Source organism: Urocampus carinirostris, chromosome 12 (assembly GCF_059441175.1).
Source record: "Urocampus carinirostris isolate Australia breed hairy pipefish chromosome 12, RoL_Ucar_1.0, whole genome shotgun sequence".
NCBI classification, from domain to species: Eukaryota; Metazoa; Chordata; class Actinopteri; order Syngnathiformes; family Syngnathidae; genus Urocampus; species Urocampus carinirostris.
Genome location: NC_142360.1, coordinates 12,735,696 through 12,752,072, shown reverse-complemented (window position 1 = coordinate 12,752,072; position 16,377 = coordinate 12,735,696). Strand labels below are relative to the sequence as shown.

At 41.6% G+C, this 16,377-nt stretch overlaps 2 protein-coding genes across 5 annotated transcripts in view; one reads left to right on the top strand and one right to left on the bottom strand.

The window, feature by feature from the left end:
• The window catches only part of LOC148354983 (phosphatidylinositol 4,5-bisphosphate 3-kinase catalytic subunit alpha isoform-like), a 28,135-nt gene extending 25,302 nt beyond the window's left edge, over positions 1-2,833 (bottom strand). For both annotated transcript variants that reach the window (XM_088349323.1, XM_088349324.1), the window contains exons 1-3: positions 2,586-2,833; positions 2,191-2,249; positions 33-125 (exon numbers count right to left, since the gene is read on the bottom strand). In XM_088349323.1, the coding sequence (XP_088205449.1) occupies positions 33-88 (56 nt within the window). In that variant the 5' untranslated portion in view covers positions 89-125; positions 2,191-2,249; positions 2,586-2,833. The remainder of the gene's footprint in view (positions 1-32; positions 126-2,190; positions 2,250-2,585) is intronic.
• Positions 2,834-5,875: 3,042 nt separating this feature from the next.
• Positions 5,876-16,377, top strand: part of zmat3 (zinc finger, matrin-type 3) — a 39,988-nt gene continuing 29,486 nt past the window's right edge. For 2 of the 3 annotated variants that reach the window (XM_088349971.1, XM_088349970.1), the window contains exon 1: positions 5,876-6,206. In XM_088349971.1, the coding sequence (XP_088206097.1) occupies positions 6,086-6,206 (121 nt within the window). In that variant the 5' untranslated portion in view covers positions 5,876-6,085. The remainder of the gene's footprint in view (positions 6,207-16,377) is intronic. The other variant, XM_088349969.1, reaches the window with a different exon arrangement.

The window sequence follows — 16,377 nt, the reverse complement described above, 5'->3', positions numbered from 1 at the left end:
CTGCAGCTAAATTGAATGTGGGATTTTCTTACCTAGGTGGCATCAGGTGGATGCCCCATAATTCCCCTGAGGACGGCCTGGGAGGCATCCTCCTCTTGGTCTCCCAATTCAATCACACAGAAAATCTACAACCACGAAGATAAGCATTACATAAGATTCTGATAATCACTAAATCGAGTTTTAAAGGCAGTATTGTCAAGAGCACACAAAGGAATCTTAAACTGTAATTTACACGCAGAAAATAAAGGCTAAAACATTAATAACAAATAACAGTTTTTGTTGGTTTGTTTTGCCTGCTTCAGGGTTACTGATCACATTTTCACCCTGAGACCGTTTAGATTTGCCCAGAAATAGGGCTTATGTTTTAAAAATGTTCAGACATTCGGCCAATTATTATTTTAGTCAAATAAAAAAAAAAATCATAAGTCATCAGTTATTTAAATACATGTTTAATACACAAGGCGTCTTCTGAAACTTAGAATAGAATAGAATAGAATATAAAATAATAGAATAGAATAGAATAGAATATACCTTTATTGTCACTGTTACAAAATGGGTGTGACAACGAAATTGGGCATGACACTCCAGTTTCACACATTACAGTGAGGTAAAAAACCCAAGAATATAAAGGAACAGAGAAGATAAGGTTATAAAACAAGGAGGATAAGGTTATAGTTAAAATTTGCACAAAATTTACACAAGAAATGTCGGCATGTAGGATGTTACATACAGTTTGGTATCGTAAGGGTTTGTGCAATATGCATTTGGTGCAAAAATAGTCAACATAGTGGAAAAAATAGTCAACATATGCATTTGGTGCTAAAATAGTCATCATAGTGCAAAAAAAAAGGTAGTCAACATTGTGCAAGGTGAGCAGTAAACATAATGCAAGAAACATAGACATGGGTACCATTTACGTTCGTATGAGGTAGTGTTTTTGCAAGAGTTGTTTAGTTTTTTATGCGGTGTCTGTTTAGGGTGGTAATGGCTCTGGGGAAGAAACCTGTAAATAAGAAATTAATTTTAGGTATTTTTTACCCACAGAGATAAATACGAATCATAACATCCAGCAATTTGCTACTTGTACAAAAGGTTTAATAATTAGCACTAAAGGCACAGTGTGCAATATTTAGAACCCATTAGTGGTAAAAAAAAATTCACTCATAAAAACAATATTGCTTGAAATAATAAGCAAAAATACAACGAGCCTCCCCAAGAAGGACATTTGTGTCCCATCTTGCTGCTACAGGTACCCAAAAACCCAAAACATGGTGAAAGACTGGGCAAAAAAAAAGTGGTGTTTGAGTTGGTCATTTTGAGTCACCGTAATTTGTATTCTTCCTTGTCCATTTAGCACTTGTGTTCAGTCACACTCGACAATACAGCAACATCTAGTGGTCAAATAATAAGCACTGTCCATTTAAGTGATTAAACGTTTAAATCCGTTTCCTCAATTTAAAAATAAAATTGTTCATTTTAAAATGTCAAATTATTCAAATAAATTTGATTTCATGTCCAACCTTACCCAGAAGTAACATAGACGAGAACACTACGTGTACTCTCTAACAATTCTAGCTTTTTATTCGAAGATAAGCACTACAAAATAAAGCAATATTTACAAAAACTACAATACTGTACAACATATAGGCACAACAAAGTAAATATGACTACACACACAGCTGAAATAAGCACATAGAATGCAAACTATCTAGAATGCAAATTTAGAACCACTCTTAAATGTTTCCATTTGTTTGAAAATGTGTAGAATTACAGCTTTCAAAATAAACACAATGAGGAACATAATGTGCATTAAGTGCTTCCTAGAATCGTGACCCTGATCAGGATGCAGCCAAGAACTTTGAGTCAAAAAGGGGAGGCTTCCTCACAACACAGGATGTGGAGAGTGGGAAAACATTGGGCTCACAAACTGGCTTAGAATACTGAAACTGGTGAAAGGGCTGTGGGCAACAAAAAGGAAACCTGAAAACATTCTTCATTTATGTTTACATATCCAATAATTAAAAAAAAAATCAAAATGCAAATGTGAGTAATTTGCTTTCAAAATTAATAAAGACCCAGAAGTTTGAATGAGGAAAGGAATGTCTTCCAATGAAGCAAGTGCACAGCTATCCATCAAATCAGGATGTAGTGTAGTAAATATACCAGCGACACGGACGAACCGGGACATACCTGAGATAGCGGAAGGTGGCGGCTTAGTTCCCTCCTTCATCTTTCATTCCAACATCATGCTGTCATTTGGAGGAGAAAAATAAAAGTGAGGAACAAAACATCAGATCAATCGAGGGGGGACGTTAGCAAGACGGCTAACAACCGGCTAACTAATTTGGAAATGACAAAACAATGATGCTGATGAGACGCACTGAAATATCCTTATAATAAACTGCGTGTAAAAAGCCCGATTAATGTCCATGCTGTCAAATGATCACACATTACATTGTAGTAACGCTCTTTTAAATACAGTAAGCTAACTGCTTTCGTTTACTCGCCCTGGACCGGCGGTCATTCTTCCTTCTTTCATAAACATTTGACTATCCTTTAGAAATGGAGACGACAAAAGGACTAACCTTTCCATTACTGAGGGCGTGATGAAAGGTCAGATGATGATGTTGGAGCTTCGGCACAAAGCCGGCGAACGCCAGACAGGAAGCCGATGCTGACACTCCGCTAGCCGGCTGGTTAAAGGCTCTCGGCACCGCAATTGAATGGGAGAAACAGTCCGCTTTCATCCCTTAAAACGGTCTTCAATTGATATATGTTAACTTGAACGTGGAGATATTGTGGACAGAGCGAATTGTCGAGCCGTGCTTGCGTGTTGGGGGATCCTCCCCTCGACCACGCGCGCACTAGAAAATGAAAAAAGGGGGAGAAAATTCATAACAGGCTACTGTAATTGCATTTATCAAGCCTCCCAGAAATAGCGCCGTATTGCAATGTTTCTCAATCTTCTTTGAGCCAAGGCACACTTTTTCCAACAATAAAAAACATATTCGAATTTAATTCCTGGCATCACTATCATGTTCCATTTTTTATCATCCCTAGGGTCGTGGGGGCGCTGGAGCCATCATCGGGCGGTGGGCAGGAGACAACATGAAGTGGTTGCAGGCTAGTCGCAGGGCACACTGTGTCACGAACCAGGACAGGAAACAGGAAGCAGAACCCACCCGCGTAATGTTACTCACAGTTTATTGGGGAGAAGAGGAATGAGCGCACACTCGATCCGGGATCGTTGGTCGCGGAAGTAGATTGATCGGAACGAGGAAGTGGTCAAAATCAAACAGAACGGGGCGAAAACAAAACAGGAGCAAAACACAGGCAAAACAAATGCAAAAACACAGGCAGAACGGGGATTCACAGGGCTTGGCAAAAAAGGAGCAAAAAACTGAAAAAATGAGAATTCACCGGGCTTGACGTATCTCAACAAAGTTCAGCAGGAATTTCGCAGACGCTCTGACACCAGGCGACTCACAAGACAGCGTCTAAGTAGTCAGGGAACAATCTGTCAACGCGTTTCAGCTGGTGTCCATGGGCGAGGCCAATTGGGCGCTGTGGCACCCGTGACAGAACCTGGCGCCACACGGCGGGGACCAATTGCTACCGAAGATCCACTTCCGTATTCGAATCGCAATCCGATTGCGAGAGCGACTTGCTTCCCGCGTCCAGCGAACACCCGACCGTGGGCACAGCCCTTCCTCTTTCTTTCAATAAAACTTGTGGTAAACGTTACGCATTTGGGTCCTGATTCGGTTCTGGTCGTGACATCTACCAGTGAAACATTCTTCAATACGAAAAACAGTGCTTAAAATCAGCTAAATCAAGTGTAAGAAACTTACTTTGTAATTTTTTTGCAGAGTAATCTAAACAACTTCATCGAACCAATAAGGTTATTATAAATAGTGTACAGTACTACTTCATGAGCAGATAATTAGTATATAAAAAGAAAAAGGGTAATCTGCTACCACCCACTAAAATGGAGGAATGTTAAAATGACCTGATACCTGGAAGAAAGCAAAGGTACAGAATAACAGCATGCTGTATCGGAGATATACTTTTGGGCAATTTGGTGACACAACAGACAAAGTTTCACTGCACAAGTGTGCCCCTGGCACACTGGTTGAAAAACACTGCATTGAACAAAACAAACAAGCAACGAAATAACAGCATTGGTTATATGCAAGACCAGGAATGCCAAATTCAATTCTTGATATCAGCATCTAATTAGTAAAAACGCCCTTTAAACAAAAATTAAATTAATAAAAAGGTTTACGTATGTTATTAATTAAATTGTGGCGCTCTTGGGCTTCCATAACATTAAGCATTGGAATGGTGATGGCATAATGAGTGAAAGCGACTGGCATACATATTTTTATACTAAACTCAATGCTTATTAATCATTGTTTTTAACTTATTTGTTTTAAGATTGAATCCAGGTGATCAGAGAGGAAAAGCATCCATAAATGAAAGGCAAAATATTAAAAAGGTGATACATTTGTTGGTACACTTGAGAATGAACGAGGCTTAGCCAGATACACAAGAAATCGTATACATTATAAAAATATTTTAGAGGATTAGAAGTTTATTGTGATCAATGTCACGCAAATAATTGTATTTGTGCGCGTCACCTCCAGCGCCTATGCAAATCAACCACGGCAGTTTTGTACGCAGACTGTACCATATAAAAGGGTGTAAAGTGAACATTGGTTTAGCATTGGATCTGTCTGTGGGATTATTTTTGAACAACTGTGCCTTAGTTCATAGAAATATCTTATATACATGGCGTTTTGGAGCATTTGCATTATTTTTAAGCTTACTCCTTCCTGTAAGTGCAAGTGACACCCCTGGATTCACCCTCTTCCTCCACCTCTCTTCTGCTGCGACCGCAGCAGTTCCAGAGCTGGTGCGATGTAGTGATGGGAAAACGGCTCTTTTTAAGAGTCGGCTTTTTCGGCTCGGCTCATTGAGAAGAGTCCGTTTTTTCGGCTCCCAAACAGCTCTTCAGATAATTTTTGTTTGATTTTGATGATATATTAAAAACAATAATGAAACATTATGAACCAACACAAATTAGCCCCAGTGATGTAGAATGGTCTTCCCCCTGAGATTCGATCTGCAACCTCAGTGGAAATGTTTAAATGTAAGCTTAAAACACACTTCTACTCTATAGCATATGAACAACCTATATTTTATGTTGATAATATGTGTATTTTTTACCCTCGTGTAGGTTTTAGATGAGGGGATGGTGTCATAATAGTCTGTAATTTGCAATAGTCTTTGATCTGTGCAACCCTTTGAGACTTTTTGTGATTAAGGGCTATACAAATAAACATGACTTGACTTGACTTTTACTATAAAGTGAATTATCTAATTTGAACTTCCAATTTGTTTATACTAAGCAAACAACCGAGATGACGCCATATTGACCAGTCCTGAGCACCTGAGAGTGAGTGAGAGAGAAAGAGAGAGAGAAAGAAAGAGAGAGAGAGAGATTGAGAGAGAGAGAGAGAGAGAGAGAGAGAGAGAGAGAGAGAGTAAGAAAGGGGGACGAAAAGCGAGTGAGAGATAAACAAAGAGAAATAGGGAGAAGGTAAGAGAGAGAAAAGTGAAAAACACAGCAAAAGACAGTAAGAGAGAGAGAGATACAGACAGAGAGAAAGACCAAGAGAAAGAAACTGAGAAAGAGGGAGTGAGAGTGAGAGAAAATGTGAAGGTAAGAGAGAGAGAGACAGAGAGAGAGAGAGAGACAGAGAGAGCGAGAGAGAGAGAGATACAAAGAGACAGCTAGAAAGAGAGAAAGAAAAGTAGAGGAAGGGAGATAGATAAAGAGCTAAAGTAAAAAAGACTAAGGAAGAGAGAGTGAGTAAGAGAGAGTGAGAAAGAGAGACTGAGGGAAACAGAAAGAGAATGTTAGCGAGCCGGCTCTCGTCGTTCATTTCAGGAGCTGGCCCATAAACTCGTTTCGTTCGCAAACGACTTATCCCTCGTGTGAGGCGCTGACACACCGCCCAGTCGGCTGAGTCGGCCGCTTTTCGGACGCAACTTGGCAAAGAGGGATGCGTCGTCTGCTGTGATGGCGCTCCAACTGAGGAACGGGGATGCGGCGTATTACCAGAGCGCTCAATACTGCAGGAATTACACCTCGCCTGCTGTCGGATACGGCAGCAACAGCCATTATCTGTCCCGCTTGCCAGGTATTGGGGGACACTCGCTAAACAAGATTTGCTTGTTGCCGGGTGTCAGCATTTTTGGGGATCACGGTGCAGCGACAATGCAACGATAGGCTATATTACATTGTCTGGTCTTAATGCTAAGAATGGGAGTGTAGAAAGATGCGCTCGCACCTATGCACAGATTGTCTGTTATGGCTCAATGGAGCTCTTGTGCAATTATACCAATACAGCGTTTGACTACTGTCAATCTTGAGGGTGGTTGGCGGTCAAGTGCCCGAGTTAAGTGCATGCTGCTGTTTATTGTGTCCTTTCTCGTATTGGGATGGTAATAAGCCACGCACTGCTACTTTAATATCTATACTATTGCTCACAAGCAAGTATTTGGATCGGAGTGATAACATTGTCCTGAGATTGATGCTTCACTCCTCCACAAATTTCTTCAGAGCACTGCTCTATATGTAGATAGCCCAGCCCTTTTCTTTCTTGCCCAGCATCCTTAGCCATTCTCTGAGTTTAGGCCTGACTAGCAGGCACACTTTTAGCTCCTACCTGGTCTGTTGCAGCATCCTACCTGCCAGGCAGAAAAGAGGGCAACATTTTCTATTAGAAGCTAAAAATGACTGAGGCAAGTAGGGAGCGCAGAGGCGAGAAAAGGACAAGGCCAGGTGTCTGTGTTATAAATTGATTTACTACTGTGGCCACACCACAAATTTACATAAACACATGAGGGGGGGGGGGGCTCACCCTGCAGAGATCAACAAGCTGCAATCAGTATTGTTACCAGTCCTGAACAAAAACCTGTAAATTTGTTGTCACAATGGTTATAAAGCCACTGAGACAATTGATACATTATTTGTACTTCTGACTTAATTCTTGAAATATTGTGCAATACAAGGTACTTTACCTGTCTTGTTGACATTGTTCTACAGTATTTGTATCTTCATTACATTGCTGCTTCTTAGTTTGACTCCCTTGGCTTTTGTTCTGAAACAGTTGTAATAGAAATATGTCCATTCAATGTTTATACTTTTAAAGTTTGCAATGAAGTTATTTCATGGAAAAAAAGATGTCAAGACCAAAACAGAGACAGGACCCACTTGCATTACGTTTCTCTCAGTTTTATTGGAAGAAAGGAAAGGGTTGCACCCACGATCCAGTGATCGCTGGACGCGGGAAGCAGGTCACTCTGAACGCGGAAGTGGAACTTCCGTGGCGAGCGATGGCGGTGTCAGGAACGGAAAAAAACGGTCAGTAGCCGGGACAGGAGAGCAAAAAAACGTGGTCGGGATCGGAAACAAGTCTAAAGTAAGGAGAGGAGAGTAGACATGGTCAGGATAAAAAAAAATGCGATGAGCCGGGAAACAGACAGAAGTAAAAACAGGTGGGAGTCAGGGTCGAAATAGCTTGTCTAGAGTAAAACTGAGGTCCAATCAGAGTCCGAGGCAGTTGGTGCCAAATGAGCCGGCACAGGTGCTTTGCATCAGTAATCGGTATCGATCAATACTAACCTTTATTTACTTGGAATTTATCAATACCAAAATACCTAATGTCACCCACCCCTACATTACAGTACACAAAGGTGCCCATGGACTGCATTACTCCCCCACAGTTGCTCCTGATAATCTCCATCTTTATGCTGCAGCAAAAATGATGCAAGTATGCTTTGCTCTCCTTCAGTCTTGTCACAGAAAATCATGTCAAGTCGAAATCCCAGCTCACTGTCTCTTCATAAATTTCATGTGATTGCTGAGAGGAACCAATGACTACAATGATCAGGAGGCCTCATCTATCAAAGCAATAATTTGAACATATCCCCTTGGCGTTTTGTGCTTGGAGTAACTTCAGCACAGAGCAAATTAATTAGAAGCATTCATTGTATCTTGGTTAGGCTTCTAAAATGTATCTCTGTCAATGCTCATCTGTCAGCCGCTTAACAGCTGGCACTTTCAATTGGATGTGTGAGACTCTCGTTTTGTTTTCGTAGCAGCAAGAGGATCAAACCTTAACTCACCAAAGGGAGAAACCGCAAACATAATTTATAGATGTAGTTTTGTATCCAACGAAAGAAAAATGTCCAGGGAAGTAAACCCAATAAAAAAGCATTTAAAGGAATTCTGCGTAATAACTGACCACTAGATATCCTTGTATTGCGTAGTGCAACCGAAAAGCAGTGCTACCAATCACAAGGAAGAATACAAACTATGAAGATGCCAAGTGACCAAAGCGAGTGTAACACCCTAAGGTAGAGGTGTCCAAATTTTTCCGAAAGCGGGCCAGATTTGGTTAGCTGAAAATGTGTGAGGGCTGACTATTCAGCCTGTCATTATTTTAACAGTCGTTATTAATTCATCCTCTGTGAAAGGTTTGCAATGCCTGGCAATCGGCCTCGCGACCTCATAGCTCGCCTTTGTAGCAGTTTCTTTTGACTCTCAAGCCCTGCTGCGCCATCAAAACAGCTTCCAGTTGCTCCACCTTTTCAACTTTGGTTTCTAGTTAGCTTTTGGCAGTAAGCATGTTTCGTCTGGCATATCCTCTTTATTTGTTCTTTGAAAACAGCCACAGTCTCTTGGCAATGTAGGCAGATGCAGTTGTTTCGGATTTTGATGAAAAAATACTCCAATTTCCATTGGAAGCAGCGACCCTCACAGTCAACTTTCCTTGTTTCATTGACAGTCCCCATGTTGGAAATGGTGTGGGCTAAAATTCTCACAAAAAGCCAAAGGCAAGGTGGCCAAAGGGCCATCATTTGGTGAAATTATGTTTTTTGTTTTTGTTTATTTCCACAAATTTATTTTAAACTGTGGTCAACATTACTAGCGGGCCACATATTACTAATTTTATGAAAAAGGCTGCGGGCCAGTAAAAATTTGATCACGGGCCATAACTTGCCCCCGTGCTGGACTATGGACTTGCTGCTCTAAGATCATAGTGACAGCAATAACTTTATGTTTCAATGTCACTTAAAAACTTTGAAATCAACCCCAAAAATGCTTCTTTTTACGTAGTTCATTCTTCTCCTTTTGTTTTGTTAACCAACGGGTGTGGCAGGTTATTGGACGTTTCAAGGTTGTTGTCTTATAGTGCATTGAATGTTTTTATACAGCACTTTTGAGTTGTAATTTATTGCCTGAAAAGTTCTTTACAAATACATTTTGATCTGATTTGATTTTGCTTCCTTTTTTTTTTTTTTTTCTCTCGGCATAACTATAGCAGCAAGAAACCGGACAATCATGTCAGCTTCCTCTTGGTGAGCCTCATGTTATGTAAAATAATTACACATTTCTTGACCTGTAAGTGTAAAAAAATGCTATTTTATATGACAGTTCACATATTTTTGCTAATTATTCAAATCTTTACTGTTTTTTAACGAAATAAGATTATTTAAGACTAGGAGGAGCTAAATAATACAATGTCACGTTAAGGCTGGGAGTCAATTCTACGTATCTGAATCAATACAATTTTTATTCAGTTAGGTTAAATTCTAGCCCATTTTTTATTAATATTAATTTTTACTCGCAATATGGTGTCACGACCAGAACGGAATCAGGACCTAGATGCATAACGTTAACCACAAGTTCATTGAGATAAAGAGGATGGGCAGCGCCGCGATCTGGTGCTTGATGGACGCGGGAAGCAAGCCGCTCACACAATTGGATCGTGATCCGAATGCGGAAGTGGATCTTCCGGAGCGGGAGATCGTGGTGTCGAAGACGGAAAAAACAGGTCGATGGCCGGGACAGGAGAGCAAAACGCGGTCGGGATCAAAAAACAGGTCGTAGCCGGAGACAAACGGGGAACTCAGGAACGGAAGGGTGGGAAGCGGGTGCCAAAAGCGAGAACAACGGGAGTCAGAGTCAAAGTGCTTGCCTTGTAGAAACAGAGGTTCGTTGACGGACTGACAACAGGCGAGTAAAAGGACTGAGCTCAAGTAGGTCGGGGAGCCAATCAGGAAGCCCGCAGCGGCTGGCACAAAACATGCCGGCAGAGGTGAAACTAATCAGTCATCATGACATATGGATTAATATAAATAAAATCAATAAGGTTTATTTCTTCATTAAAAAACACAAAACAATTATTTAATATCAATAAAGTAAGATTAGCAAATTCAAAACTAGACAATGTAGAGTGATTATATGAATGCAATGTTGCAATTTTGTATTTAATGAAATTATAACACTCATAAATTAGAAATGAAATATGAATTGTTTTCAAGTGCAATGAGTTCTTACTTTGTAACTCTTCTAACAGTACATTTCAAGACACTAAAATGTGTCCCCTCTAAATCACATATTTGATCTCATCTCATCTCATTAGCTGCACCGCTTATCCTCAGTAGGGTCGCGGGGGTGCTGTAGCCCATCCCAGCAATCATCGGACAGTGGGCAGGGGACACCCTGAACTGGTTGCCAACGAATCGCAGGCCACACAGGGACAGACAACTCGCTCGCTCATTCACACCTAGGGACAATTTGGACCAGCCAATCCACCTGAAATGCATGTCTTTGGAATGTGGGAGGAAACCAGAGTGCCCGGAGGAAACCCACGCAAGCACGGGGAGAACATACAAACTCCACACAGGAAGTCCGGTAGCTGGATTTGAACCCACACAGGAGGTTCCCAAGACCTTAGAACTGTGCCGCACACGCGCTAACCACTGCGCCGCCGTGCTGCCCCACATATTTGATACTTTATCAATTCATAATGGATTAGAATAGAATAGAATAGAATAGAATATACCTTTATTGTCATTGCTACAAATGGGCTAACATATTGTGACAACGAAATTGGGCATGACACTCCAGTTTTACACATTCATAGTGAGGTATGAGCAAGAAGATAAAGGAACAGAGAAGATAATGTTATAAGACAAGGGGGATAAGGCTATAGTTATAATTTACATGGTATTTACACAAGAAATGTCGGCATGTGGGATGTTACATACAGGGTTGTCGTGATAACGTTGGTATCGTAACGGTTGTGCAATATTGCATTTGGTGCAAAGTCATCATAGTGCAAAAATAGTCAGCATATGCATTGGTGCAAACATAGAAATCATAGTGCAGAAACAGGAAATGGTCAGACATTGTGCAATTTGAGCATTAAACGTAGTGCAGTCGGCATGTGCAAGAACAAGACATGAGTAACATTATATTCGTATGAGGTAGTGTTGGCACGAGTTTTCAGTTTTTTTGTGCGGTGTCTGTTTGAGCAGTGAACAAACATAGTGCAGACAGCATGTACGTGAGTACCATTTTACATACGTGTGAGGTAGTTTTTTGCAACAGTTTTCAGTTTTTTGTGCGGTGTCTGTTTAGGGTGGTAATGGCTGTGGGGAAGAAACTGTCTCTGAGTCTGTTCGTTTTTGCTTTGTGTGACCTGTAGCGCTTGCCGCAAGGCAGCAGGTCGAAGAGATGGTGGCCGGGGTGAGAAAAGTCCTTGATGATGTTTTCTGCTCTGCTAAGGTAGCGAGAGCAGGCAATGTCCTCCAGACTGGGCAGAGAGCAGCCGACGATTCTCTGGGCTGTTTTGATGATCCTCTGGAGCTTTTTCCTGTCTGCTGCTGTGCACCCAGCATACCACACCGTGATGCAGTATGTTAGGATGCTCTCCACTGTGGCTTTGTAGAAGGACACCTGCAGCTGCTGTTTTAGGTTATTTTTCCTGAGCAATCTCAGGAAGTGCAGTCGCTGCTGGGCCTTCCCTACCACCGCTCTGGTGTTTGCAGACCAGGAGAGGTCGTCGGAGATGTGCACGCCCAGGAATTTGAACGAGTGGACTCTCTCTACACCGTCTCCCTTTATGATGAGTGGTGCTGGATTCCTGCCATTCCTTCTGAAATCCAGAATCAGTTCTTTTGTTTTTGTGGTGTTCAATATGAGGTGGTTTTCCGAACACCACGTTGAAAGTGACTCAACCTCATCCCTGTATGCCGCCTCGTCCCCTTCAGAGATGAGGCCGATCAAGGTGGTATCGTCAGCGAACTTAATGATAGTGTTTGTGGGGTGGGTTGGTGAGCAGTTGGAGCTGTAGAGGGTGAAAAGCAGGGGGCTCAGTGCACAACCTTGGGGGGAGCCAGTGTTCAGTGTTAGGGTGGGAGAGACGTGGGTACCGAGTTTCACCGACTGTGGGCGGTTGGAGAGGAAGTCCATTATCCAGTGGCAGATGGAGGGAGAGAGTCCTAGGTGTGCAAGTTTCTCCACCAGGATCTCCGGGATAATGGTGTTGAAGGCTGAGCTGAAGTCCAGGAAGAGCATTCTGGCGTAGCTCCCCCGGTGATCCAGGTGTTTCAGCACGGTGTGAAGTGCTGTGTTTATGGCGTCGTCAGTGGAGCGGTTTGCCCTGTAGCCAAACTGGTGGGGGTCCAGTGTGAGTGGCAGGGAGTTTTTGATGTGCCGGGACACTAACCTCTCGAAGCACTTCATGACCACAGGCGTAAGAGCTACAGGCCTGTAGTCGTTGAGGCTTTCCACTGCTGACTTTTTGGGGATGGGAATGATGGTGGAGGTTTTGAGGCAAGGTGGGACGGTCGCTTGTGACAGGGACCGGTTGAAGATGGTGGTGAAGACCCCAGCCAGCGGATTGGAACAGTCCCTGAGTACCCTCCCTGGTACTCCATCCGGGCCAGTTGCCTTCCTGGGGTTTATGGTATTCAGCGCACGCCTAACTTCGTGCTCCTGAAATGTGAGGGAGTTGCTGCTGGTTGTTGGTGGGTGTGATGTGGCTGTTTGTGGCCTACCAGCTTCAAAGCGAGCGAAGAACTGATTAAGGTCCTCAGCTAGTGAAGCCTCAGCCTCAACAGTTGCCAGGTTGTGGCCTCTGAAGTTGGTGATGTGTTGGAGGCCCTGCCACATCCTCCTCGGGTCATTTCCAGCGAAGAGGTGCTCGATCCTCCTTGTGTAGGCTGCTTTTGCTTCCTTGATGCCTCTCTTCAGGTCAGCCCTGGCCACCCCGTAAAGAGCTCACGTGAAGCCGCTGCGTATAGTCGCGCCGCCATCTTGAAAAAAAAAAAATATATATATATATATATTTCAAAATTATTAAATTATATTTAAAAATTATATTTCAAGGAAGACTCATTTCAGATTAAATCAATCCTTACAAATGAGCATGACCTTGAAATGTACATTGTATTCTTCATCTACGTCCTCTGAAATAATTTGATTGAAATATTTCTAGTTTCAAAATATTTCCAAGATTATCACCTCGTGGGCTATCGATTTTCTTTTTCCGAAAGTTGACCGTTGACCCATTCTTTAACAACGAAAACTTGAAGATAACCGAATCACATTGCTGTAACATGAATGTAGTGTATTCAGCCCAGCATGCATTTTGAGCGTTTTCTAATGCTCAGCGAAGCAGATGGAAGAAGAGCAAGAGGCATGTGATTCTCATTGCTCCATAATTGATGTAATACAAAGGGCGGGGGGAAAAAACTCAAGAGAAAAAGACACTTGGCCTATTTCGTGAGTCTAAGCCGAGCCCATAAGAGTGCCGTCCTTCAAAAAAGGAAATAAGTGTGTTCATCACAAATTCACGAAATAAAAATCTGTCAAGGAACACGTTCAACTTCTCAAGAGGTTATGACCCGAAGGAAAAAGAAATACAAAAATGTCTGCTGAAGCTCAAGATCTTGAGAGTGAATAATGTTGTCCCTTTGATTTGATTTTAACTATGTTTGACAAAGCTCCGTTCAAAAATACAAGCTATTTTTACATACTGAAAAAGAAGTAAAAGAAAGTCAGCCTTTTTGGCATGAATTGGTTTTCTGTTTTATTTTTGGTAGGCAGTAAAAGTTGCAATCAAGTACACCACGAACAAAATCTGTCAAAATGAAGTTTATTGTGCCAACTGCTTCAAAACTACTACCGGTACTATTGTTTATGTCACTTGAATATGCCTTTTAGTCAAGTTTACGACTAAAATTTCCACTTTTTTGCATAGAGACCCTCTATAGCAGGGGTGTCAAACTCAATTCAACTCGGGGGCGACACGACAGAACAAACATTCACTCGGGGGCTGGACTAGTAGATTAGAGAGAAAGAAAAAGAGAAATAAATAAGAGAGAGAGAGAGAAAAATAGAGAGGATGGGACAGAGAAAGGGAGAAAGAGAGCGAGAGAGAACGTGAGAAACAAAAGAGATAAAAAGAAAATTCGTGAGAGAGGGGAAAGAAAGAGAGGGAAATAAATCCAAAGAGAAATAGAAAGAGAGAAGGGGAAAGCAAGAGAGAGAGAGAGAAAAGGAAGAGAGAGCAAAAGAAGGTAAAAAGACACAGGGCGAAAGAGACAAAGAGAAAAAGAGAGGCACAGAAAGTAAGAGAGAGAGAGAGAGGGAAAGAGGGAGGAAAAGCAAAAGGGAGAGAAAGAAATACAAGTACAGCGTCTTTGTGAGAGGCACCTAGCTTTGGCAAAATCAAGTGGACATGTTTCAACCTGCAGCTCGTTCTTCTCCTGTGCATCTCTGAGCGTTGTCTTGCGGGCCGGATCCCTTAGCGGGCCTGGTCCGGCCTGCGGGCCGCCTGTTTGCCACCCCTGCTCAAAGGCATGAATCACCCAACTTTTTAGAGCTGAGAGCTACTTTTTGTCAGTGATTAGGGCCACCATATTGATATCAATCCATTATCCGCACAGCTTATTCTCAGTGGGGTTACGGGTGTGCTGGAGCCTATACCAGCCGTTTTTGGGCAGTGGGCAGGCGAAACCCTGAACTGGTTGGCAGCCAATCACAGGGCACACAAAGACAGACAACTCACTCGCTTATTCACACCTAGGGACAATTTGAACCGGGCAATTAACCTGACATGCATGTTTTTGGAAGGTGCGAGGAAACCCGAGTGCCTGGAGAAAACCGATCCGGGGGAGAACATGCAAACTCCGTACAGGAAAGCTGGTAGCTGGATTTGAACCCATGACCTCAGAACTGTGCTGCGGACATGCTAATCACTCAGCCACTTTATTATGCATTTTTAAAAAAAGCTATTTCTAATGTTATTACCATGTTGTTACTATTTTATTATAATTTATCAGTTGAAATTGTTACAAGTATGGTTGAAAAAGAATCAGTCAATCACTATTGCATCGTGCCAGTTCAAGTTTCCTAAAAAAAAATTACAATGACCGATCACTGGCTATGGATGTCAAATTAATTTAATTCTAGTTATTTAAGAAAACTCTAAACCATTCAACAAGATTCAAAGCATGTTGCTGAGTACCCACAATTGAAAATAACAAAACAAGTTGATACTATTCCAACATTGACCATAAAAAAACATCAGTTAAGTGGGTGAAAGACAGGTCATAAACCTTTATTGTAACAAATAATGATCTTTTTCACAGGATAACATGTTACCATCAGAAATAATAATTATGTCTGTTTGTTCATCCTCCCTTTATTCCCTTTATATTCACTTAGAAAGGCAAATTAGAACAATCTTATTGGCCAATTTTTTTTCCTCATTTAATGGCGAAGTATCGGATTTGAAATTATAAATTCAAATCAATGAAAGTTTTTTTCCCTCTTTTACCAGAACGTCTGCCAAATTTTTAAAGCCTATTCGGCCCGTGACTTTAAATGTTTTCCCACTCCTTCCTTCCCCATGCTTAGTGTATCGCTGGAAAACCAAATCAGAACAAAATATACTGAAAATAAGGGGATAGGTGAGGCAAACAAAACCTGTCCTAAAATAGATCCCTGGTTAACTCCTAAATTTGACGACCGACAGTATATCAAGCGACCTTTCTATTACTTTTCCACTTTTTTTGAGTGGATCTGACAGCATTGTTATCTCAAAATATTCAGGTCTCTGTGATTGTGTCGGGCCAGTCCTATATAAACCGATTCGGAAGCTCTTATAATCATCAGCGAGCGCTCCCAAAGAGGAGTTATGAACTGTCATGTCAATGCCGCTTTTAGCAGACACTCGGATAGGCCTTGACAAGAGAAGGGAAGATATATGGTTACTGTCTGTCACTATATCCAGAGGTTCACAATTCACATAACGGATCATGTTTGTTTGAATTCCACTCTTCGAAACTATATATAAGGTATATTGGATCTTCATTCTTCAATATTGTATCAGCAGATTGCGTAGAATTCACGTTTATATCCGGTAGAAAATGAATAAATAAACATATAAGTCACAAAGCACAACAAAACAAAATGTTTCAATAATTTAATTCACAAAGGGAATTTAT